This window comes from Myxocyprinus asiaticus, chromosome 2, assembly GCF_019703515.2.
Source record: "Myxocyprinus asiaticus isolate MX2 ecotype Aquarium Trade chromosome 2, UBuf_Myxa_2, whole genome shotgun sequence".
NCBI lineage: Eukaryota > Metazoa > Chordata > Actinopteri > Cypriniformes > Catostomidae > Myxocyprinus > Myxocyprinus asiaticus.
The window spans coordinates 35,953,437-35,980,485 of NC_059345.1; the positions used below are offsets into that span (position 1 = coordinate 35,953,437).

The window sequence follows — 27,049 nt, forward strand, 5'->3', positions numbered from 1 at the left end:
TTCTCATAGTAAAAGATGGAGAGAGGGTATACTAATTTTCCCTTATAGAGCTGAGCAAGGAAATGGCCGAGGGGACAAATGAGAATTTATTTCTATTTGTCCTCTCAAAAGGAACTCTATAAAGGGTACACAACAGCAAGGCCAGAAAGAGAGATGGGCACTGTCGGACACAATGGACTATACTTTTCTTAAAACCTGTGTATTAAATAAATCAGGCAAACTTGTCTGTTGTACTCCAATAATTTTGCTACAGGTTGCTGACTACCCTTATTAATGTGTGTGTGTGTTTTTTTTATTTTTTTTACCTTTAGTGAGGCAAACCAACAGCGCAATGAAAATGTGAGAATAGATTCAATGTAAGCTCTATAGAAAAGAGTCCTCAACTTGAAACTTAGCCAATTTTCTTAAGCAAAAGACATGTTGCTGACTTATCGTAGACAAGCTGTTCTGTATTTCTTTCAAAAGTCAACTTATTATCAATTATAGTGCCTAGGATGACTTTCCACTAGCTCAATGGCTTGTCCCTTAATTAGAGTGTCAGCAATAACAGGAGGTTTCAGCCTAAAAACTATAAACTGTGTTTTTGTTCTGAACTGTGTTTTTGTGACTGTTCATTGTTTATACATTATTGTGTTACTATTGTAAAGCATCCTTGAGCTCTGTGACTTATTTTATCAAGGCTTTCCAGATTTATATCTGGAAATGTCTGAATTAGTTCAGGGAATCACTTGAGCCCCATGAGCACGAACTTACTTGAGGGTTATTTAGCTTCTTTAGGTCAATATGGAGATACGCCCTAATTCCATTCATTGCACCAGGGAGTGTGATGCCTCGAATCAGCAACACCAATAACACTATGTAGGGCATAGTAGCTGTAATATATACAACCTAAACACACACACAAGCACAAATAAAACTCTGCAAATGCAGATCAAAATCAGAATTTATATACATACAGCATCTCAAAAATGTAAATGACACTTTGACAGAATGGCCTAAAACAAACATATATATTACATAATTATTATTTGATACTTATATTGGAGTTTTGAACCTTTCCTGATGATTTGACCCCCTTCCACAGGCTGAAGTAGAGGATAAAGACAACCACGACAAGGCAGATGGTGAGTTCCCAGCGAGGAAGACCCAGGTCATGGATACCTTTACTCTGATAAATGTGTAGAACTCCGCGCCTATAGAGGAAAAATGTTCAGTGTAATTAAAGAAATATTTCATTTCAATTCAGTTATTTTTTCCTGTTTATAGTTGTTGGTTTGAAATAAAGACTTAAATTGAATATCTGATTTAAATGTCAGATTTTTTGGACACTTTTATCCAAAGTAATGTTTCATTCCTCCTGGAGAAATGTAGTGTTTTCTGTGTTAGGCTACAGTCTTTCTGCAGCCAAAAAATTTCCCATGGATGTCCTTGGGGTGTCTTCCTCCTCAATTATGAAGCTTTGGTCAATGAGTCTTGCATAAATAATACAACCAATTATTATGATGGCTGTTATGATTTCAGTAAACAGAGTAAAAATGGGGGTGGGGGTGGGGGGGCTGTGAGAACACCTCTTAATGTTTGGGACGTACTAGAGGGATTTCTGCATGTCTCAAATAGTAAGGGATGTTCTTCCAAATGAGGATATCATAAAGCCTAGTCCAGATAACTGAAGGTCAAATAAAGAATCTTTTATCATCAACAACAGAGAATTTATTCTAGACCAACTCTGTCTAGGGAACCGTGTCTTGTTATTCTAGCACATTCTTACAACCTTTCATATTCTTTATATGTTATGCACACTCTTTTTTACGGCTGTGTCCTCTGTACGGTCTGCTCTCCTGCATATACACACAAACTCAATCGGTGTCACATACTATCCTTGCAACCGATTTGCCAGAACATAACTAACTCATAAATCCCTCTTTCTTCCTCAGGTTCTTGCTCCCATAGGAGGGATGACCAAAGGCTTTAGCATTTTATGGCTGCATAAATAAAAAAAGGTGAATAATAGTGGAGACAAATGGTTTCTCAACGATCCAGTGATGAATATTATTGCTGGATTTTACTCAAAATCCTCTTTTGAGCAAAATATCTGGATAAACCCTCAGAAAAGAGTCTCTGTACACTCTAAAAAAAGATTGTTCTTCAAAGGTTCTTTACTGACCTTAATAGTTCTATTTAGAACCATATCTTCCTGAAGAATCCTTTTGTGCTCAAATGGTTCTTTGCATTGGGCATTAGGGGTTCTTTATTCCCGCCTTTTTAGTTTTTGAATGTAACTGTCAATAAATTCTTTCAAAGCCACCGTGTCATTGGTTCACTCGAAGCACTGGAGTCCTGGCAGCTCAACCGACCAATTTCACAGACTGTCAACACTCTACACAGGTAAACTTGATATCTTTTTGTAATATTTACCCATTAGTAGTTTTAGCAGGAAAGTTATCAGGGATAACCAATCCCATTAGTGCAGTTAAATGGAAGTGAGCATTTGCTTTTTTCTTTCGCTTCACTCAATGTTTTTGAAAGTGTAACCGTGGCAAATTTAAAGTTTACAATTTATCGTAAATGTGTTGTTTGGGAGCAAACAGTTGGCCAAATCTGAAGTCATGCTTTTTAACACTTTTGTAACCACTATGGCTGTAACTGTTCATGTTGGGGAGATCACATTTTCTCAGCTCATTTACGCCAAAAAAAAAATTCAAGACGAATGTACAGTAAACTGTATGGCGAAACTTTCCCCAAGCTGTTACTATTTTAAGCATTACCATGACTAATTGTGCAAAATTATTTTTCTTGTTGTAACATTGTCCTTTACGCATTCAATAATTATACATTATATTACTCAGAGCATCTTTAGATTTAGAAATGTAGCCACAATTTCCAAATAAAACCAGCATCCAGTTATTTTTTGCAAATATATTTGATAATCCTGATGAGAATTCATGAAGATAGAACCAAGAGCTCATGACATCTGTTTTTCTCTTCCTGCAGGGCATGAGACTGATGGACCAACTTTAGTGCTTATAACCTCTAATTAGTAATCACAGAACGAATGAAACTATGCCTGTTATCAGACAACAGACAATTTTGTCACTGCTAGATAAAGGCAGCACAGCACATGGGTAAGTTTTTGCAAAATACTGAGCAAGTCCATATTAAACACCTTAAATTTTTTTACATTTAAAATACTAACATTATGTTCTGAAAAAAGGAGGTCAATTTGGATTTTTATTGTGTTTTCAGGTGTCCATCCCACCGGTGGTATGAGTTGACTACTCTAATAACAGCATATGCCTGCCTTAAAGCTATCAGATTATGTGAGTTTTAAGTAGTCCTCTCTTTCCTTTTTATATCTATTTTTGCCATTAATTTAAACACTATTATTATTTAATACAATGTAATTTCTTTGTGTCATAGGTTTACAGTTAAAAAGCAGCTACACTATGTCTTCCAGCTGTGTTCTGTGAGGATACTTCTCTCCGCTTCTCCACTAAGCACGTGAGTGATAAAGACTGAATTTGTGATCCATATAGAATTTTGGAATGTTTCAGTTATTTACTTGAGTTTATGCATAAACATAAACATGTTTCAGTTATTTTTCCCCAGTCACAAAATAAATAAATAAATAAAATAAAAACCTATCACACTTTATTTCACTTTTTCTTTTTCATATTGTGAATGGCTCACATATAATGTCCACATATAATGAAACACTAACTCTGAACCTAATTGTGTATTTCTACTCAAACAGATGCTGTTAGACCCCACAACCTCTTTACTTGCAGAGAGGGGCTGCCACTCAATTACACCAAAATACACAGTGATGGATGGTGAAGACATCATAGAGGATTGTGTAGATATTTTAGTGGAATTTAGCCTTCATTGCATCTATTTTGTGTTTCCATTGGGCATTGCTCTTCCTTGGAACGATTAGTTGTCAGTATGGAAGAAAAACACTTTCTCTATAAAAGATTAAATAATGTATACGTTTCTGTCCCAGCCTTAATGTGTGGAGCAATGAGGGTCTGCTAATTCATTTGCATATGCATTTATTGGCTCTTTCATGTTATGTATTTGTTGATGTATTTATTAATGTAAATATGTATATATAATGTATATATATTATTTTATTATTGCTATATTTGATTTATACATTTGGAATTATTTAATCACAATCATTTATTAATGTATTCAGCAAACAATTGTTGTAAAAGCATTACTTTTTTCCACAATTTTTCATTTAAATAGAAAATAAAAGTACTTAACTGACACATGCCTTACTTTTATTTATGTATTTGTTTGTTTTTATATTTAATATAAAACCATAACGTCCTGGTTACTTTCGTAATTCAACTGCCAGAGGGCTAAGGAGGACTGTCATCCAGGGATCACAGTCTGTGAACACGACTGGGAGTAAAGAGCGCACGTCTTCACCTCAAGGGAGGGGAAAGGCGCTATGCACAAGCGGTACACCCGGCCAGTTGTCACGGAACTTACCTGCTCATGCCTGCCAATACACGGGACGAGACCGGCTCAACCCGGAGATTGTAGAACCTCGCAAAGGTGTTGGGTGTTGCCCAGCCCACTGCTCTGCAGATGTCTGCCAAAGAGACACCACTGGTCAGGGCCCAGGAGGCCGCCACACTCCTGGTAGAGTGGGCTCGTAACCCGGTATTGCGATGGCGTCAATGACCCAGTGGGCGATCCTCTGTTTGGAGACAGCGCTTCCTTTCCGCTGTCCACCAAAGTAGACAAAGAGCTGCTCGGAGCTTCTAAGGCTCTGCGTGTGATCCAAATAGATGCATAAAGCTTGCACCGGACACCGCAACGCCAAGGCTGGGTCTGCCTCCTCCTGGGGCAACGCTTGCAGGTTCACCACCTGATCCCTAAAAGGGGTCGTGGGAACCTTGGGCACATAGCCCGGTCGGGGTCTCATGATCACGTGAGAGTAACCAGGACCTAACTCCAGGCACGATTTGCTGACAGAGAATGCCTGCAGGTCCCCTACCCTTTTGATAGAAGTGAGCGCAGTCAATAGGGCAGTCTTCAAAGAGAGTGCCTTAAGCTCAGCTGACTCCAAGGACTCAAAGGGAGCTCCCTGTAGACCCCGAAGGACTACAGAGAGGCCCCACGAGGGGACGAGACGCGGTCTGGAGGGATTCAACCTCCTAGCGCCTCTCAGGAACCTGATGATCAAACCGCGCTTCCCCAAGTGCTTACCATCTACTGCGTAGTGATGCGCCAAAATAGCGGCTACATACACCTTCAAGGTGGAGGGGGAAAGCCGCCCCTACAGCCTCTCCTGCAGGAAGGAAAGCACCGATCCGACTGCGCATCTCTGGGGGTCTTCGCGTCAGGAAGAACACCACTTAGTGAACAGATGCCACTTCAAGGCATACAGGCGCCTCTTAGAGGGAGCCCTAGCCTGAGTGATCATGTCTTCCGCCGCGGGTGGTAGGCCACTTAGATCTTCCACGTCCCGTCCAAGGGCCAGACGTGGAGATTCCAGAGGCCTGGTCGTGGGTGCCAGATGGTGCCGTCCTCAGGGGAATTTGCCGGGGGGGGGGCTGTCGCGAGGAGAGTGAGATCCGAGAACCACGTCTGGGTGGGCCAGTAAGGTGCTACTAGGATGATCTGCTCCTCGTCCTCACTGACCTTGCACAGTATAGTAGCATCCGCTGTGGTATTGAGGTCGCCTGGGATGTGAGTGGCTTGTAGCGACTTGAGGCGCTGCTGACTCCAGAGGAGGAAATGGCAGGTGAGTTGTGACATGCAACGGGAGCGTAGACCACCTTGATGGTTGATGTATGCTACCATTGCTGTGTTGTCCATCCGGACCAACACATGCTTGCCCTGGATCAACAGCCGGAACCTCCGCAGGGTGAGCAGTACTGCCAACAACTCTAGGTATTTGATGTGCCAACGCAGCCATGGGCCAGTCCAGGAGCCAGCGGCTGTGTGCCTGTTGCATATGGTGTCCCAGCCCATCTTGGAGGCGTCTGTTGTAACCACAACGCACCTGGAGACCTGCTCTAGGGGAACCCCTGCCCGTAGAAATGCAAGGTCGGTCCAAGGACTGAAGAGGCGGCTACAGATCGGCGTGATGGCCACGCGATGTGTCCCGCGGCGCCATGCCCATCTCGGGACTCGAGTCTGAAGCCAGTGCTGAAGCAGTCTCATATTCATCAACCCGAGCGGTGTGGCCGCCGCTGAGGATGCCATATGCCCCAGGAGCCTCTGAAAAAGTTTCAGACAGTTCAGCACCGACTACGCATGCTCGTTCGTGAGGCACGCTGTCATTGAGACTAAGACCAACTCCAAACCGAGAAAAGAAATGCTCTGAACCGGGGAGAGCTTGCTCTTTTCCCAGTTGACCCGAAGCCCCAGTCGGCTGAGGTGCCAGAGCACGAGGTCTCTGTGTGCGCACAGCAACTCTCGAGAGTGAGCTAGGATTAGCCAGTCGTCGAGACAGTTGAGGATGCTGATGCCCACTTCCCTGAGCAGGGCAAGGGCTGTCTCTGCGACCTTCATGAAGACGCGAGGGGACAAGGACAGGCCGGAGGGGAGGACCTTGTACTGGTATGCCTGGCCTTCGAAGGCAAACTGCAGGAAGGGTCTGTGTCGAGGTAAGACCATTTTTGCATCAGCATCTTGAACGGGAGTCTGTGCAAAGCCCGGTTCAGTACTCGCAGGTCAAGGATTGGTCGCAACCCACCGCCTTTCTTGGGTACGATGAAGTAAGGGCTGTAGAACCCTTTCTTCATCTCGGCTGGAGGGACAGGCTCTATCGCGCCCTTGCGCAGAAGGATAGCGATCTCCGCACTCAAGGTAGCGGTGTTCTCGCCTTTCACTGAGGTGAAGCAGACGCCGCTGAACCTGGGCGGGCGCCTGGCGAACTGAATCACGTAGCCGAGTCAGATGGTCCGGGTCAGCCATCGCGACGGGTTGGAAAGCGCGAGCCACGCGTCCAAACACCGGGCGAGAGGGACCAAGGGAATGATCATGTCGGACGTACCGGTGGGTGGGGCCTCGCGGTGGGGCGGAGCTCGAGGTGCCACGTCGAGGGGATTCGAGCCCCGTGGCTGTGCTGAGTCCAGGTACATCAAAGCACTTACCTGGCTCCTGCCACCCACCATAAGATTGGCCGAGGAGGGGGGAGGAGGAGTCTCGTCCCCATAGTCCACCGGAACCAATCCCATGTGGCCGTGTTTGTGCCACAGCTGGGCGCACATGGAGGGGGTCCGCCACTGGAGCGCCATACCTGCAAAGATGGGACCAGGGGATGGAGTGGTCTGCTCACCAGCTCCAGAGAAGCGGGTCTCCTTGCCCCTGTGTCGCCCATCTCAGGGGCACTTCGAAGCCTTCCTCAGGTTCTTAGTGGCCGGCCGTGAGACGGGTGGCATCTGCTTCCTGCATTGGGCTCCACGCCGGGGCCGGGCCACGGGGGCAGGCTGCGGCGGAGCCGGTGTTGTTGTTGCAGGAGGACGCCCTTGGCAATGAGCAGACGGGGTGTGGGGTCTTGAGCCGCGCCGAGGCAGGATATGTTGTATGGCCTCCATCTGCTGCTTCTCCTCGACGGTGTCGCCGAATAGGCCATCATGGGAGATGGGGGCGTCAAGGAACCGTGCCTTGTCAGCCTCTCGCATCTCAACCAAGTTGAGCCAAAGGTGGCGCTCCTGGACCACCAGGGTGGACATTGCCTGCCCGAGAGACCGCGCCATGACCTTCGTCGCCCTGAAAGTGAGGTCGGTTGCCGAGCGCAGTTCCTGCATCAATCCCGGGTCAGAACTACCCTCGTGTAGTTCTTTTAGAGCCTTGGCTTGGTGTACTTGCAGGAGAGCCATGGCGTGCAGGGCGGAGGAGGCTTGTCTAGCGGCACGGTAGGCCTTAGCCATCAGGGACAATGTAAACCTACACGCCCTGGACAGGAGCTTCGGGATCCCGCGCCAGGTTGCGGCGCTCTGCGGACACAAGTGCACTGCGAGCAACTTATCCACCTGGGGGATTACCGAATACCCCCTGGCCGCTCCACCATTGAGGGTAGCGAGAGCAGGGGAGCTGAAAGACTGGGACCGGGCAGTAAAAGGTGCCTCCCACGATCTTGTCAGCTCCTCATGCATTTCCAGGAAGAAAGGAACGGGGAGCGGGGTGTGGCCGTGGGTGGCGCCCCGAGCCCAGGAACCAATCATCGAGCCGCGAGTGTTCAGGGAAGAGTGGAGGGTTCCACTCAAGCCTGACGCTTGCGGCCTCCCGGGAAAGCATGTCCGTCATTTCCGCATCGGCCTGGGACTGGGCGCCCATTCCCGAAGGAGGAAGCCCAGTCGCCTGGACGAGCCCACTCTCCGATGCTGCGCTCAATAACTCGTCTTCTTCCCGGGCTCCGAACAAGAGGTCGAACTCGCCCTGAGACGAGCCGGCGATCTCGTCCGAGCGCCCGACCAGTGCAAGCGAGCGTGCTGAGGAATGGGAGGTCCGTGGGGGGATACCCATTGGAGGTGGTCCCACTGAGGTCCCCAAATCACCCCCAGTGCTAACCGGCACGGCCTCATACCCGTAGGTAGAAGGACCGAGGCAGGGAGCCGCTGGGGTGGCTTGCTTTCTTACGAATGCAAGCCTCGACCGCACGTTGCCATGGTCATGTTCTCGCAATGAGGACAAGACCCATCCACGAACGATGTCTCCACGTGGGCAGCACCCAGACACATAAGACAGCAATCGTGGCCCTCAGAAGCGGAGAGCTAACGACCGCAACCAGGAATAACACACAAACGGAAAGGCATCTTTAAAAAGCTCTTTTAGAGAGAAAACATACTCTTTTAGAATATACTCTTCTAGTTGTTCTGCCGAAGCGCCCAGGGGCATTCTCTGCACTCCACGGGTGCAGAGGGGGAGAAGCCGCTGAAATGCGCCGTAGAATCCAGCAGATGAGGTGAATGAACTTCGCGGATGAATTCAGCTTCAATGAATAGAACCACTCGGCTCTGAAGAGAAAATCTGAATGAGTGGTTGCATACCAGCTCCTTTTATACCCGTATGTCCGGGAGAGTGGCATACAAATTCCACTCGCTAATTCTCATTGGCCTTTTTTCAAAAAAGCAGAGGTGTTTGGGGCTCCCAAGAATGACCCCTAGTGTCACTACATCGACACAACATCGAGTGAGTGACAGCTAGGGAACTGAGGTTATAATGTTTTATAGGAGCAGAAATATAGAGCATCAAAAAGGTTCTTTATTGCACTTTTGAGGTTCTATATAGCACTTTCAAGGGAAGGTTCTTTATGGAACCTTTAAAAAAAATATATATTTAGTACCAAAAAGGTTCTGCTATTGTTACAAGCTGAAGAACCCTTTTTTGGTACTATTTAGAACCATTTTTCTTAAGAGTGTAGAATGGGATCTAAATGATTCCTGTGCTCAACCTCCCAGTGAAGTTCAAAGAGAAGAAACAGCAAAAGGCCATTGTTCTTAAATTATAAACAAACCCCTATAGGACTGCCAGAATATTACTGTAGCCTTTCCTTCTTAAAGAGTTCTCTTGCAGGGGAAAAAAAACGAATGCTGTGTGCTCTCTATGAACTCTCTTAGGCCATGATACAGGATTTACTGTAGTAGCCTTGGTATGAATTAAAGATTCTCTCCAAATATGAAGCAGAATTGATCTATCTCTCTTCAATTTTAAAGGAATATTCCAGGTCCAATACAAGTTAAGCTCAACTGACAGCATTTGTGGCATAATGTTGATTACCACAATCGTCCCTCTTTTTCTTTTAAAAAAGGAAAAATTGAGGTTACATTTCAATGGAGGCACTTCCAATGGAAGTGAATGGGGCCAATTTCTGTAGGGTTTAAAGGCTAAAATGTGAAGCTTATAATATTAAAAAAGCACTTAAATTAATTCTTCTGTTAAAACTCATGTTATTTGAGCTGTAAAGTTTTTCAAATCATAATTTTTAGTCGTTTTAGGGACATTACATTATCATGACAATGAAGTTGTAAAATTGGATATAACTTTACAGGATAATAAGTGATTTTATCTAAACTAATCTTAATTTGTATTGAACCCAGAATATTCCTTTAAAAACCAAGCTTTCAGACCCAGAATATCAGCCTCAGCACAGCCGTCAAGTGACATGTCTTTCCCAAATTCTTGCTATTTTAAATTCTTCACCATCTCTCCACCCTACCGATTAATCTCCCAGATGAACAATTTTCTGTGTAATACGTCATAGCTTATTTTATGATGTCAACAATAACAATAAGGGATTCAATGTGGATCAGATGTGCAGGTTTGGCATGAGTGAGGTCCACAGATAGATGGGTGATGAAGCCATCATGGCTCAGCTAATGAGGAAAAGGAAAACCAGACGAACCCTGAGGGCTCAAGAGATGGTCCAATCTCAGTCCGCTCATTTAGGAACTGTCGTTTGAAGTCTCCAATTTGCGTCATTCCAATAACATCATGCTGGAACCTGCCAACCTGTCTGTCCTGCTACAGTTTGACCTTTAATCCACACTCTGTGACATTTCATTTAACCTTCAGGCACTTTAACATACAAATCCGGTACAACAATGTTTAGTGTCATGGTTTGTCATGAAAATAAATAATTTTCAAACGAGTTCCTTCACACTTTAAGATGTATAATAATAAATCTTTTGGTTATACAAGGGAAGGGAAGTCCATGGATTCCAAGATTTAGGTAAAACAATTAAATGAATGCATAAGGGAAAGTGTATATTCTAGGTCTTGTAACTGGTCACCATTTCTTTTAAGTTTTTTACCTTTTTGCCTTCACTAGTTAATTTGTAATGGTCCTGCAGTGTGAAAAATATTTTTTTTAAAGTTCACATTCCATGTAGTCTCATTGTCAATTAATATGAGGTCTTGAAAGCTGCATGCTTTTATTTTACAAATTTGTTTGTTTTTAGCAAAATACTGTTTAAAATAGTTTTAGATGGAGAATACATGTCCTGCGGTGTGACAGGCTAAAGTTCCCAAAACTATTCCAGGTCAGCTACCCATAATTGTTAACTTATTTACATAAGAAGTTACAAAGTGATTTTTATAACATTTTTAACATTGTCGTTGATAACAAAAACAAATGTGTGACATGCACTTTGATTAAAAAGTGATTAAAAGAGACACTACATCCAATAATAGATAGGCCACAACATTAAATGCTTACATGCACATGAGTGACATGCAGTAAACTACAGGTAACACTGCAGTGGAAAAAAGGCATTAGGGAATTTCCCCTTGCCACAGTTCACTTATGGATTGTTCACTGGGGAAATTAAGGCATCATTGTCTATAAAGCTGCAAAAAAACAATGTGTACTATGAAAAGATAAAAATCCTGCAAGATAAACTCAGCCTGGTCTCATTAAATTTACGTGAGCATTGCAACGTTTTTGCAAAACTGAAATTACGTCCTTCATAAAACATTTGGCTGCATTTTTCAAGTGAAATGTCCAGCAGGGGGCACCAACACCGAGCGAAATGAGGTTGTAATCAGAAAAGGTTTTTAAGGTGAATTTTTTATTTATAGGTTTTAATAAAACGTACCTCCCTAACCTAAAACTTTACCCTAAACTTACACAATAGCGTCGGAAAAGAGAAATGAGTTTAACAAAACAGACATCCTTACCCTTAACCAACACCTAACCTTAGCTGATAGTGTTTTAAAATGCAGAAGCGAAATGAAAAGCACATTTGTTGAAGCAACCATATCAATTCGTCAATTCTATGTCTCTGTTGTGTCATGCGTCAGTTGTGACCTGAGAAACTGCCAGGTATCAGGCAAGGTTCGGGTCAGTTTTTCAAGTACTGTATGACTTCGGGTTCGGGTCGGATACGGTTTTGTAATTAATGAAAAAATAAATAGGCCTACCTAACTAATTTCGCACACACGCTTTCACTCTCAGACACGCAAATGGGTTAGTTAGGGGCCGTTCACACCAAACGTATGTTTGTGCACATCTGCGTTGTTTTTTCATTCTGAAGAAGTTAAGGCTGCAAAGAGGACTTCATCTGACAGTTAGACTGTAACTCATGATTCAAGATTGCAAAGTTTCGGTGTTTGATAAACGGTAAGCCATTGTTTTGTTTTTTTTCCTTCTGCTTTAGTGTGCTGAGGGGCCTAGCCTTGCAAAAACTGTGTATGTTTATGGTTACTATTCTGTTATGTATGTTGCCTATGATGCTTACATAAAATACAGCCTATACAACAAATGCACTTACTTGAAGAAGAAATTATTAAAAGAGTGAGCAATTCGGGTTTGGGTCGGGTTCAGGCTTAAAATCTGATGGCACCAGTCTGGTCTGGTAGGGTCCAGCCACACGGCCTAGTGTACGGGTCGGGATCAGGCTTGATTTTAAGGCCCATTCAGACCTCTAATCCCCTTACAAATAATATAGTGAAAAGGCAGAATTAGGAATGACTTGGTCATTATGGTCACCTGTTGTTCATGCTTTGCCTTGGATATTGACTTTTATTAACAATATTAATGGGATCATTGAATTTTATGTACTTTATGAAAGAGTTCAATGCTTGAATGTTTATTGTATTTACAAAAGACAAGACTGAAACATCATTGGTCAATAGTGCATAACTGGGTGCTACACAATGCCAGAAGTCATTGTCCTAATATGTAGTCCAAACACGCACACAAAGACAAAAATATAATCCTGGATTATCTTTCTAGACACAAAACGTCATAAATCATCATCTCTTTTCATTCTATGGCAACAGATCTGGAGCTTCCTAGGTCTCTGACAGCAGCTAGGTCAGGACAGATGTGAGCACAGACCCTCTAATTCAATAATTACATTAGATTGGCGAGTATTTTGGCAAGTTTTCCCTCAAGAGCTCTCCATTCATCACAGGTCCTGTCCTTGCCAAGCAAAACCCAAACTCCTATGATTTCAACATATCTTCAGCCATGTGCTATCAGCCAGAAAACAACCCAGAAGATAACTATGATGGCATTTGGGGTCTCTTCACAGCTTGTTTAACTCTGAAGCGTATTACGTTTGTTTTCATAGCAAATAACAGAATGTCTCAAATGTTTTTTTGTGAAGCCACACATTAGTGGTTGTTATGGATCCTTCTTGCTAACACAAGTTCAAGTTCAGTGCTGTTTTTATTTTTTGCCATTTCTGACCATCCTTATACAGGCAATAGCATTTGTTAGACATCTAACTTTTATATCACATTATTTATTAGTAGTTGCTTAACATACACTGCCTGGTCAAAAAAAAAAAAAGTCTCTGTTTGTATTTAAATAAGAGCCTATGTTTGGATCATTATTGCAGTGATTAATATGTTTCAGCTGGCAACAATTATTTTAACCCTAACTGATGTAGTGTATAGCTCTCATTTCTTAAACAACCATGTCGGAAGACATATCCCGTGGTCATGGAAAAGATGTTACTGTGTTTCAGAAGGGGCAAATTATTGGCCTACATCAAGCAAAGAAAACAACTAAGGAGATTGCTGAAATCACTGGAATTGGGATAAGAACTGTCCAACGCACTATTAAAACCTGGAAAGATAGTTGTGTGAACCATCAGCTTCGCGGAAAAAATGTGTTTGAAAAAAAATGCTTGAAGTCAGATCATAAAAAATCAACAGTAGAACTGATGGCTATGTTTAATAGTGAAAGTAAGAGCATTTCCACATGCACAATGTGATGAGAACTTACAGGATTGGGACTAAACAGCTGTGTAACCACAAGAAAGCCACTTGTTAGTGAGGCTAATTGGAAAAAACGAATTAAATTTGCTAGGGAGCATAAAGATTGGACTGTGGAGCAATGGAAAAAGGTCATGTGGTCTGATGAGTCCAGATTTACCCTATTCCAAAGCGATGGGTGTGTCAGGGTAAGAAGTGAAGTGCATTAAACAATTCACCGTCATGCATAATGCCCACTGTACAAGCCTCTGGAGGCAGTGTTATGATCTGGGGTTGCTACAATTGGTCAGGTCTAGGCTCAGCAGCATTATGCGGTAATAAAATGAAGTCAGCTGACTACCTGAATGTACTGAATGACCAGGTAATCCCATCAATGGATGTTTTCTTTCATGTCGGCAGGGGCATATTTCAGGACAGGACGTCAATGCCAAGATTTGTCGTGCTCAAATTGTGAAAGAGTGGTTCAGGGAGCATGACAAATCATTTTCACACACAAATTGGCCACCACAGAGTCCTGACCTTCACCTAAATTAAAGTCTTTGGGATGTGCTGGAGAAGACTTTACAGAGTGGTTCGACTCTCCCGTCATCAATACAAGATCTCGGCCAAAAATGAATGTAACTCTGGATGGAAATAAATGTTGTGACATTGCATAAGGTTCTCGAAACAATGCCATGACCAATGTGCACCGTAATCAAAGCTAAAGGAGGTCCAACGAAATTTTAGAGTATGATTTTTTTTTTTTTTTTTTTTTGGGCCAGGCAGTGTAGTACAATACAGACTTGAAGTAGTGAAACACAGCCCTAAGGTAATTTGTTTAAACTTCATGATAATCATTCATTGGTTTTATAATTATTATTATTATTTTTTGTTTGATTATTTGTTTGTTGTTGTTGTTTTGGTAGCTTTCTTATTTAAAAGCGCTATAAAGTAAAGTTTAAGTACGGTTAAAGTCCCTTTCTTGACTCGTCAAATTATTATATTTTTCCTCAAAATCTACTATTTCTGTCTTTATGACATCAGTCCTGTATTTAATCTGAGACTGTGTATGATATGATGTAACAAGATTTCAGTAATTACGAGATAATTCGATTCAGGACACTCACTGCGTAAAACAATACAACAGAGCAGTAACTGTTCATTATTTTCAACAAACAGTGACAGACTTAGACTTGTCAAAATTGGCAGAGACGATGTAGTCAAATGATAGCCAATGTGGGTGGCACACAAGCTGATGAAATTTGCTTTGTTGAGCTTGTCATATGACTTCATTTTTGCTTTTGTCTTGTCAGTTATTTTTGAAAAATGTGTGGCATTAGGGTTTGTGTAAGACTAAATTGGTGTGTTTGATTGAAATTCAGGATTGACAGCTGCTGGTAAATCACCTTTTTCTGTGATGGCTTTGTGGCTCTCGCTGTCATTTTTAGCTATTCTGGGCAAAACTCTGGTTAATATAATATTCAGTGTATGGCACACCTGCTGAGTGTATGACTCTGCTGTATGTGTGACAGTAATGAATGTTCTCTAGTGCCCTGTGTGCTGTCCCATGATGGCAGGATTACTTGTGGCCGAAGACTATTAGAAAAGAGTGTGAGGGAGGAAGAGCTCAGGAAATGACAGCTTTCCACTTGCCCTTACACACAGAAGACAGCTGGGGAAATGACACTTCAAAGCACTTCTGAGTGGGAAACCAGTCCAAAACACGGAAAGTGTACAGGAGAAGGAGAAAGTGAGAAAAGTAGCTAAACAGTTTCTGAGAACAAGGCAAACAGTTTATAAGAAAGTGTGAGAAAAAAAGTGATAGATAGCCAGGAAAGACAGGAAAAGTGGTGAAAGAAATGAGAAGGACTGGATAAATTAAAATAAAGAAACAAAAGAGGCAGACATTTTGACTCAACTACACTGCAAAGCTGTACTAAGTGATTACCAACAGGGGGCATGTGAGCAGGTTCCAGGGGATACACAAAAATAATTGGATTTTGCTTTGCTTAACCTATAAAAATAAAATATTTGTTTTAAAATAAAAATAATAGGCATTAGAGCTTGGTAAGAATACAGATTTCCCAATTAATCACAAACTTCATTTGAACAATCTCTATATCGATTCTTAAAATTCAGTTCAGCACAGAGATCCTTTCACTGCACTCACTATTATTTGTCATTGATAATGACTCTTTTAATGTCCTTTTTGTTCTTTACAGTCAGTTGTTGATAAAAAAAATAAAAATAAATAAAAAAATTTGTTTTAGCACTTGTTCTACATATGAATGTAAATACTTGTTAATAGTACAAATTGTGCATGTAAACAATAAACATGTAGACCTAACAATATACAGTATATATATATATATATATATATATATATATATATATATATACTGTATATAAAGTACTGTGCGAAAATCTTTAGATTTTTAGTTTCTTTAGATACATTAGATGTTTCCCAAAACAGTTGCCTAAAGATGGTTATTTTATATCTTCTGCTTCAGTGTGTCACTAAGAACTATCAATTTGAGATTCCAAAACATTCCTTTTGCAAATAGAATAGAATAGAATAGAATAAAAGTAGAACAAGAGCCCTGCAACAGATGGTATGGCCCCCAAAAAGCCCTGATCTTAACATCGTCAAGTCTGGGATTACACAATGAGACAGAAGCAATTGAGACAATATTAAGCCTAAATACATAGAACTGTGGCAAGTTCTCCAAGATGCTTAGAACAACCTATCTGCCAACAACCTTGACAACTGTGTGCAAATATACCTAAGAAAACTGGTGCTGTTTTAAAGGCATAGGGTGGTTACACCAAATATGAATTTAGTTTTTTTGTGTGTGTGTGTTTTACTTCACTTTGTATGAAGTTAATTTATAAATACAAATTATTCATGGCATTTTTTTGGGAATCATCTTCACTATACACAGGGCACCAGACTGTGACTAAATGGTCGCATTTTGCAGTCTGCCATAATGCATTTTGCACTGTTGTGACTTCAAAGTTGGCCGACTCTCTCTGATGCTTTCTTGGTGGATATGAGAAATATCTAATGGCAAAAACCCCAAAAGCAGAACAAAACAGCACTGCGTGCTACCTGGATCAATTGTCAGCATGGCTCAATGGACAGAGCAATGCAAAAGCACAGTACGTGTGTTTACTTGTGGATTGGTGTCGAGCTCTCAACCACACAGCGCAGATCATCATTAAGAGTGCAGCAAGAAGTGCAGGGTGGGCCAGGGAATTCAGTTGTTGAAAACCTCTGTGATTATACTAGTTTAAAATCATATTAAACAGCCTTGCCATTCTAAACAACACTGACATGGAACACAGGAGAAACTGCACAATGAACAGACATAAATTAAGGCTTTTCAATCCACACATGACAACCCCTTACAAAGAGTTACCATGAATTGACTATAGTAATAATATTCATACTAAATATTATATTAATATTATATTGACATAAAACTATATATATATATATATATATATATAGTTTTATGTCAATATAATATTAATATAATATTTAGTATGAATATTATTACTATAGTCAATTCATGGTAACTCTTTGTAAGGGGTTGTCATGTGTGGATTGAAAAGCCTTAATTTATGTCTGTTCATTGTGCAGTTTCTGCTGATCTCCTGGGATTTTCACGCACAAGAGTCTCTAGAATTTACTCAGAATGTTGCCAAAAGCTAAAAAACATCCAGTGAACGGCAGTTCTGCAGACAGAAACACCTTGTTGATGAGAGAGGTCAGCGGAGAATGGTCAGACTGGTTCGAGCTGACAGAAAGGCTATGGTAACTCAGATAATCACTTTGTACAATTGTAGTGAGCAGAATAGCATCTCAGAATGCACAACATTGTGCCTTGAGGTGGATACAACAGCAGAAGACAATGTCGGGCACTTTATTAGGACCATACTGTTCCCAATAAAGTGCTCAGTGACTATATACTGTATATACACCATGCTCTGTTCTAATACCCGATTCTGATTGGCTGGAATGCATGCAGTTCAAACCGTTTAATGCACAGGTAGTCCCAGTCATTTTTAATCACTGTTCTATATTAATGCGTCCTCTCGCTGTCCTCCGTAATGACACATTACGAGAGTGTTATGCCTCTGTTCAAATGAACTCCGGATGCCAATATAGCGTCAGAGCTGGGATTAACTATCACATCACAAAACAACAGCATCAAGTCATGCCGTGTCGTCTTTAAATCAACTGTGATGCTAGGTGGAGAGAAGGTAACCGGGACCCATCAAATGCATCTTTCACTGTCCGGCAATACGATTTATATTGTAATATGAAAAATATTCATCTAAAATGGCTGCTTTACTCAACATGTGCGCCTATAGGGGGCGTCCTGCGATCAGACATCGCTGACTAAAGCTCTGAATGGAGACTGTTTCATAACACGCAGCCTTTTGCTGTTTTGAAATCGAGCAACGCCACATCGTGATTTTTATTCTTAATTCAATCAATCGTGCAGCCTTAATGGATACCATCTGGATGTCTCAGAGATTGAAGTCTACAGGATTAGAGCGTTTTAGGTGATTTTTTTCCACATCATGAAAAGTAAGTGCAACTTTTTCAACTGTCACGTCAGCAATGCCACTTTTTCCTCAATAATGTGAAAATGACAACGAACAGGAATTCAATATTACATGTTCTCAGGAGTGCCAACCCTTCTACATTATGTAACTATTATTATTTCTGGATCGAGTATTTAAATTCACAGTTTTTAAAGAGAGTTTGGTCTCTAAAAAACAATATTATCGCACTACTTTATCTCTGTGTCTGATTTAGAATAGACAGAACTCCTGGATAAAGTTAATCGTAATTTGTTTTCTTCTAGTCAAAATTTGCACTGCATTAATTAATGACAGCTTTTACTAATCAATGCTAGCAAGTGACCATGGTATAAGCGGGATAATCCCCGGCTAGGTGTGTGTTAAACGATTTTAAATGCACTTTGCAGAGGCACTTCCATTTCATGTCGGGTTGTTCTTCGCCTCTACGTCGTGCATTTAAAATCGTTTAACACACACCTAGCCGTGGATTATCCCTTACATTTACACTCACTGAGCACTTTATTTTTTGGGGGGAGGTTGTGAAACTTGACCTCTTTGGTAATCTTTTGGTAAACTTAATCAAAGAGGCAGACATTTTGACTCAACTACACTGCAAAGCTGTACTAAGTGATTACCAACAGGGGGCATGTGAGCAGGTTCCAGGGGATACACAAAAATAATTGGATTTTGCTTTGCTTAACCTATAAAAATAAAATATTTGTTTTAAAATAAAAATAATAGGCATTAAAGCTTGGTAAGAATACAGAATTCCCAATTAATCACAAACTTCATTTGAACAATCTCTATATCGATTCTTAAAATTCCAAGATTTTAAATGTGCAAAGTTCAGCACAGAGATCCTTTCACTGCACTCACTATTATTTGTCATTGATTTTGCAATAATTTCAAGAAATCAATTGCAATTCATAATTTAGTAACAGGGTGTGGACAATGCATCTGTATTTTGGGCTAAAACACATGCATGTTTATCTGCGTGGCACTCTGTCTAGCACATATTGGATGTTTTAATTGGTTAACGTTTGAGTCTCTGTTTAAAACATTTCTTTGTTTGTTGCTTGCACTAACAGTGTTACAACATCTATGCTGGGCTTGGCGTCACTGTTGCCCAAAGCTTACATTTCTCCTTCAATGGAAATTCTCAAATTTACAGTGCATCAGAGACACTCTGCCAGTAATGCTGGACTCTTTAAGAGTGCCATATTACAAAATTTCCAATATATAAGATTTAGGCAATTACTCATATAACTAGAATGCCAACTGATCTCTATCTGCATCTACATCTGTAACATCTGCACAATAATTCTAAGCACATAACAGAACGTATCTGTTTCTATTCAACACAAGTTTTTCACACAATGTAAACAGAAAAGAATGGTTGAAGTAATCGTTTATAGGGACAACAATAGGATCTCTCACTAGACACCGGTGACAAGTGTCTCTCTGATTTGTCTTTTGTGTGTGTGTGTGTGTGTGTGTGTGTTCATAATTGGCTGTTAAAAAATCAGCAAGACAACAAAGGTTCTTCATTGTCAAAGCATTCCTCTGGTTTTTCCTAACACAGGGAGCCCAATTTTCCCTTAGAAAGGGAAAAGGATTGCTTTCTGTTGAAGTGCAAACGGATGCCTTTCTTTCAGTCAACATCAAAAGCTACAGAACTGAGCTTTTTACATAGCCCGGTACAGCATAATAGAGTGTAAGCAGGAGTTTCAGACTTTCAAGTGCCGCATACAAGTTTCAGTGATATTGACCTAATTTTGTTAAGCAAAAGAGTTTCCATATGACGAGCTAATCACTGTGCCTGTGTTGTACCCCAGAGCAGCAACAGGCAGAAGAATATACCTGGATGATTTAAAATGAAATATCTGAAGCAATTCTCAATTAGGAAATCCCACCAATCTTTTTTGGATGTAAACATTTTTTAGACAGAAGGCCTTCAAAACAGAAATATCTCTGTTTAGAAATGGCAGTATTGGCATAATAGATTGGCTATATATACACAGGTGCTGGTCATATAATTAGAATATCATCAAAAAGTTGATTTATTTCACTAATTCCATTCAAAAAGTGAAACTTGTATATTATATTCATTCATTACACACAGACTGATATATTTCAAATGTTTATTTCTTTTAATTTTGATGATTATAACTGACAACTAAGGAAAATCCCAAATTCAGTATCTCAGAAAATTAGAATATTACTTAAGACCAATACAAAGAAAGGATTTTTAGAAATCTTGGCCAACTGAAAAGTATGAACATGAAAAGTATGAGCATGTACAGTACTCAATACTTAGTTGGGGCTCCTTTTGCCTGAATTACTGCAGCAATGCGGCGTGGCATGGAGTCGATCAGTCTGTGGCACTGCTCAGGTGTTATGAGAGCCCAGGTTGCTCTGATAGTGGCCTTCAGCTCTTCTGCATTGTTGGGTCTGGCATATCGCATCTTCCTCTTCACAATACCCCATAGATTTTCTATGGGATTAAGGTCAGGCGAGTTTGCTGGCCAATTAAGAACAGGGATACCATGGTCCTTAAACCAGATACTGGCTACTTTGGCACTGTGTGCAGGTGCCAAGTCCTGTTGGAAAATGAAATCTGCATCTCCATAAAGTTGGTCAGCAGCAGGAAGCATGAAGTGCTCTAAAACTTCCTGGTATACGGCTGTGTTGACCTTGGACCTCAGAAAACACAGTGGACCAACACCAGCAGATGACATGGCACCCCAAACCATCACTGACTGTGGAACCTTTACACTGGACCTCAAGCAACGTGGATTGTGTGCCTCTCCTCTCTTCCTCCAGACTCTGGGACCCTGATTTCCAAAGGAAATGCAAAATTTACTTTCATCAGAGAACATAACTTTGGACCACTCAGCAGCAGTCCAGTCCTTTTTGTCTTTAGCCCAGGCGAGACGCTTCAGACGCTGTCTGTTGTTCAAGAGTGGCTTGACACAAGGAATGCGACAGCTGAAACCCATGTCTTGCATACGTCTGTGCGTAGTGGTTCTCCCCCACATTTTTGAATGGGTTTTGTTTCACAATCCTCTCCAGGGTGCGGTTATCCCTATTGCTTGTACACTTTTTTCTACCACATCTTTTCCTTCCCTTCGCCTCTCTATTAATGTGCTTGGACACAGAGCTCTGTGAACAGCCAGCCTCTTTTGCAATGACCTTTTGTGTCTTGCCCTCCTTGTGCAACGTGTCAATGGTCTTTTGGACAACTGTCAAATCAGCAGTCTTCCCCATGATTGTGTAGCGTACAGAACTAGACTGAGAGACCATTTAAAGGCCTTTGCAGGTGTTTTGAGTTAATTAGCTGATTAGAGTGTGGCACCAGGTGTCTTCAATATTGAACCTTTTCACAATATTCTAATTTTCTGAGATACTGAATTTGGGATTTTCCTTAGTTGTCAGTTATAATCATCAAAATTAAAAGAAATAAACATTTGAAATATATCAGTCTGTGTGTAATGAATGAATATAATATACAAGTTTCACTTTTTGAATGGAATTAGTGAAATAAATCAACTTTTTGATGATATTCTAATTATATGACCAGCACCTGTATATATATATATATATACAGAATATGTCTTTAATGTATTATTGAAACATTAAAAAAATAAATAAAACTCTGGCCTTTAGTGTTGTTTTGAAGATACAAAGATCTGCATGAAGAAAATTATAACATCAGGGTGCTTCCAAATACTCCTTCAGCAATGATAAAAACTGTCCTCCTTCGTTTAAAATATAATAAAAGCTAAAAAGATGCCTGGAAATTAACCAACTAAACTAGTGATAAAGCCTGACTCATTTAGGCTACAAAACCTCCCTCAAGGTTGACTCCTCAGTCTAACTAAAGCAAAACCCCTCGATATGGCCTGACAGAGACACAGCCAGGTTTCAAATGTGTTTTTTATGTTTTTCTACATATTCCAAAATAAATCCTTTATACTGTATCTAAAAGAACTGTTTTTATGAGCACACGCACACGCACACGCAGACACACACACATACACAGGCAATAATGTACAGATTTCCCATGCTTCGTGCCAGGCCTGCAACATATTACATGCACTGTGGAATGAAAGAATAGATGGAAACAAATCCTGAATAGCGCTTGCTGAGTGATAGCTCCATTAGGTGCCATATCAGCAAGACTCCAAAGGAAGCGACAAATGACTGGTACAACATGACAAAGTGGAACAACGTCAATAGAATAACTTTGTATTAACATCACAGACATTGTTAAGCATAAGGATATGCCTACCAAGAGAAACCTAATTGGTTTTGTTAGTAGTGATGTTTTTAATTTACTTTTACAAACGATCTACTTACAAGACAAAATGAAAGCATATAATCATGATACTTGCACTATTAATTTGAGAAAATCTCGAGCTGACTAGAGTGGATTATATAATGAGTCCATCAACTTGAAAAAGTGCCAGCTGTGCACCCAGAGTCATAAAACTGATATTGATATTGTTTCACAGTTAAAGTTTTATGCTCTCAAGTGTATGTCATAACACTACTGCAAAGAAACTTGTGAAACAATACACATAAGGAAAGGAAAGGAAGCTACTCAATTACAATGGCAAAGGCCCAGGGCAAAAGACAATGATATCATGTAATTAAGAACTCAAAGAACTTACTCATAGAACTCGGCGGCAGGTGTGTTTTTGTACTTGGCATAGGAAGTCCCGTTACCCAAGAAGGTACCATTAATGAGCTGTGGATCTGTGCAGTTGGGGCTATTCCACAAGTTACCACATTTGAGCCAGGGCAGCTCGTTCGTCAATGAGGCAAATAAGTAATAAAGTGACCAAGCTATGATGACGTTGTAGTAAAACCCAACATACAATGCTATGATGATCACAGTATAGCCAACCCCTGAGGAGGAAAGTAAAAAATATTATTGCTATTAAATGGAAAAAGTTGCTTGCTTCATATGAAATTAAAGGGATAGTTCACACAAAAATTTAAATTATCTCATCATTTACTCACTTTCAAGCCATCCTAGATATGTATGACTTTGTTTCTTCTCCTGAACACAAACAAAGATTTTTAGAAGAACATCTGTTGGTCCTTTCAATGCATGTGAAATGTGACCAGACTTTTGAAGCTCCAAAATCACATAAAGGCAGCATAAAAGTAATCCATATAACTCCAGTGGTTTAATGTATGTCTTTGGGTAAGAAATAGATCAATATTTCAGTTCTTTTTTATTCAGAATGTGAAAGTGAAAGTGTATATTTATAGTAGAAAAGGACTTAAATATTGATCTTTTTTCTCACCCACACCTATTATATCACTTCAGAAGACACGGATTTAACCACTGGAGTCTATGGATTACGTTTATGCTGCCTTTATGTGATTTCTGGAGCTTCAAAGGTCTGGTCACATTTCACTTGCATTTTATGGACCAACAGAGCTGATATATTCATCTTAAAATATTTGTTTGTGTTCTGCAGAAGAAAATCATGCACATCTAGGATGGCATGAGGGTGAGTAAATGATGAGAGAATTTAAATTTTTGTGTGAATTATCCCTTTAAAGTGCATGCATTGTAATGACTACAATGTCTATTGGAATTTGTTAGTGTTGCAACTCACAATGTTTTGAGAACATGGTACACTCCATATCAGCAACTTTCATGTCACTAGAATTGAATATATACAAATTTTCAACCTACCTTTAAATGCAGGGCAGATCTTCCAAACAGTAGCTGCTCCCTCTCTGTTATACTGACCCAGGGCAAGTTCCATGTAAAACAGTGGCATCCCAGCAATAAACAGGAACAGAATGTACGGAATCAAAAAGGCACCTGGGGGACAAATTACATTTTACACTTGGTACCTGACAATTTATTCCTCAGGGCAGCCAAGGATTAAATGATAGCTAAACAAAAGCTACATGGCAAATACAGTAAACTGTTGAGTCAGTCTGATTTACAGTACAATATCATAGTTTGTAACTCTGACAGTCTGTAATTCTTTTGCAATAATGGTTTATTTGCGAACTGAGACAAAGTGCCAATTAATATGTGGTAAATTTGCAGTAAATGATACAATTTGCTGAACATTATTGCAATAAGTTATCAGATTTTCACCGGTAATGGTGAACCTGCAGAAAAACATTTGGCTACACTGGACAATTTGCTACTTCTGGCAAACACTTATATGGCAAACTTGTGGCAACAATAAAGAGTTTGGCGCAGAGCTCATTTGCAAGTGAAAATAAGGAAAAGCGAATTTACCACAGGGGTTTGCCAGAACTCTAGATTTTTGTAAGAGTTTATATTAGAATATATTCATGTTGACAATTCTTCATGGTGTTACCATTACATAAAGGCGAAATGTAAATTGAAATTATGATTTCAGAGGTATAACTTGCTACCTTCTCATGAAACTGTTTGACCCCATGACCATTTAATTGAGTGTGACCTGTCTTCAAGAAATGCAGGGAATCTGCCTTATTTACAAAGAGTGACATCATATAACGTTATTCATTAATTATAACAGATCACACAACTGTTAAACAATAGCTCACTAGTGGTTAATGTATTGTTTCTGAAACGCACAAACAAAATCAGGTTTGTGATTTTGCAGGTTGTTCAGATACTGGTTTGTGTTTGAATGAGTCATTCCAATAAAGTTACTGTTGTCTTTCTTGAAGGAATATTCTGAGTTCAATACAAGTTCAGCTCAATCAACAGCATTTGTGGCATAATGTTGATTGCCACAAAAAATCATTTTGACTCATCCCTCCTTTTCTTTAAAAAAAGCAAAAATCGAGGTTAAATTAAGGCACTTACAATGGAAGTGAATGGGGCCAATTTTTGGGAGGTTTAAAGACAGAAATGTGAATCTTATAATTTTATAAAAACACTTACATTAATTATTCTGTTAAAACCCATGCGTTATATGAGCTGTAAAGTTGTTTAAATCATCATTTTTAGAGTCATTTTAGGGTTTTAGGGTTTGACACTACATCATCATGGCAACAAAGTGGTAAAATTGGCTATAACTGCACATAAAAGGTTAGTAAACAATTTTATGACACTAAAATCATGTTAACATGCATATTGTTTATGTCTTGTGTCTATACTTTTGAAACAGTGAGTATTTTAACGTTTATGGATTGGCCCCCATTCACTTCCATTGTACGTGCCTCACTGTAACCCAGATTTTTGCTTCTTTTTTTTTTAAGAAAAGGAGCGATGAGTCAAAAGTTTTGTATTTTTGTCATTTTTGTAGTAATTAATATTATGCCACGAATGGTGTGGATTGAGCTTAACTTGTATTGAACCCGAAATATCTTTTTAAAACCATCAGCTTTCATGACATTCTGAAATTAGTTATTTTCACTCTTGACTTTTGTGACCTAGAGCAATTTTTCTAAAAAGGCTGTTAATTTTAAGACCCACTTGACACTTACTCATCAGAACAGCAACTGATGACTGAACAGGCTCTATCTTTATCACAGAATAGTAACACTTAATATTACAGTGTCTGTTAAAAATCATTTATGTTATTAAAATGACTTTCAATAACAACAAGAAACACAACGCGTTTATGATATGCTCCAGAAAATAACATGTAAACACACTGCATTAAGTACAATGTTGTTCAATAGCATTAGTAGCCACTTATGTAAATCCACACGGTAACACTTTACAGTAAGGTTCCATTCAGTAAAATTAGTAAACAACATTGAACTAACAATGAACAATACTTTTTCAGCATTTACTAATCTTGGCTAATGTTAGTTTCAACATGTACCCATTTAACATCAAAAGTTAATGCACTACTAACATGAACTAACAGTGAACAATTGTATTTTTATTAACTAAGATTAACAAAGATTAATAAATGCTGTAAAAAAATATTTTGTACATTGTTAGTTCATAATACCTAATGCATTAACTAACCCTAACGAATTGAACCTTATTGTAAAGTGTTACCAAACATACACTGCAACACAGTAATGTAAAGGGTGACCCTGAAAATAAAAACTTACCTCCTCCGTTTTTGTAACACAGGTAGGGGAACCTCCACACATTGGCCAGGTCCACAGCAAAGCCAATGACAGAGAGCAGAAAGTCCAGTTTCTTGCCCCATGTCTCCCTTTCCCCATCCTCAGTGGAGCCGCAGCCTCGGGAGCTCGGAGAGGCCACGACAGAGGAGTTCGTGTACTGGACACCGTTCAGCTCCTTCACCAGGATCAGCTCCACTTCCTTCTTCTCCACGTTAAACGGGTTTAACGGGGCCACCGCGGACAGTTTGTGCTCGGGCAGGACTTGGATGTTCATCTTCGTGCCCTGGCGCTCTCGTGGCCCCGAGAATGCGGAGAAAGTGAGGCGCGCGCCGCTCGCACTGACGACGACGATGATGATGATGAATAGGAAACACTACAGTTGCTCTCCAGGTGAGGTGGAGATTTCTGCCCAGCTTTCATCAGCTGTGAAAGAGAGAAAATTAGAAGTTTTCTGCTGTGATACGACAGTCAAGCGTCGGCACGCACCCTCTAAAATAGTTTTGTCTGTCACTAATAACAGTAAAAAAAAAAAACGATTTACAGTGAATACTTCAGATCATTATGTCACGGTAAACGAGGAAGATAAAAACTTTACAAGCCACAATAATTCGTTGACTAACTGTATAAACTGATGCTGTGTCGCTTAACGTAGCAAAATGAGTCAAGTAAAGGGCAGATAACACCAAACACGTTTTTGTGTCCGTCTGCGCTCTTTCCCCTCTTTCTATGT

General features: G+C 40.4%; 1 protein-coding gene across 4 annotated transcripts in view; it reads right to left on the reverse strand.

Annotated features, from left to right (window-relative positions):
- The window catches only part of slc6a2 (solute carrier family 6 member 2), a 44,106-nt gene that overhangs the window by 16,520 nt on the left and 537 nt on the right, over positions 1-27,049 (reverse strand). For all 4 annotated transcript variants that reach the window (XM_051655036.1, XM_051655047.1, XM_051655028.1 and 1 more), the window contains 5 exons: positions 26,302-26,742; positions 23,975-24,106; positions 22,935-23,172; positions 1,055-1,193; positions 754-888 (listed from right to left, as the gene is read on the reverse strand). In XM_051655036.1, coding sequence (XP_051510996.1) covers positions 754-888; positions 1,055-1,193; positions 22,935-23,172; positions 23,975-24,106; positions 26,302-26,593 — 936 coding nt within the window. In that variant the 5' untranslated portion in view covers positions 26,594-26,742. The remainder of the gene's footprint in view (positions 1-753; positions 889-1,054; positions 1,194-22,934; positions 23,173-23,974; positions 24,107-26,301; positions 26,743-27,049) is intronic.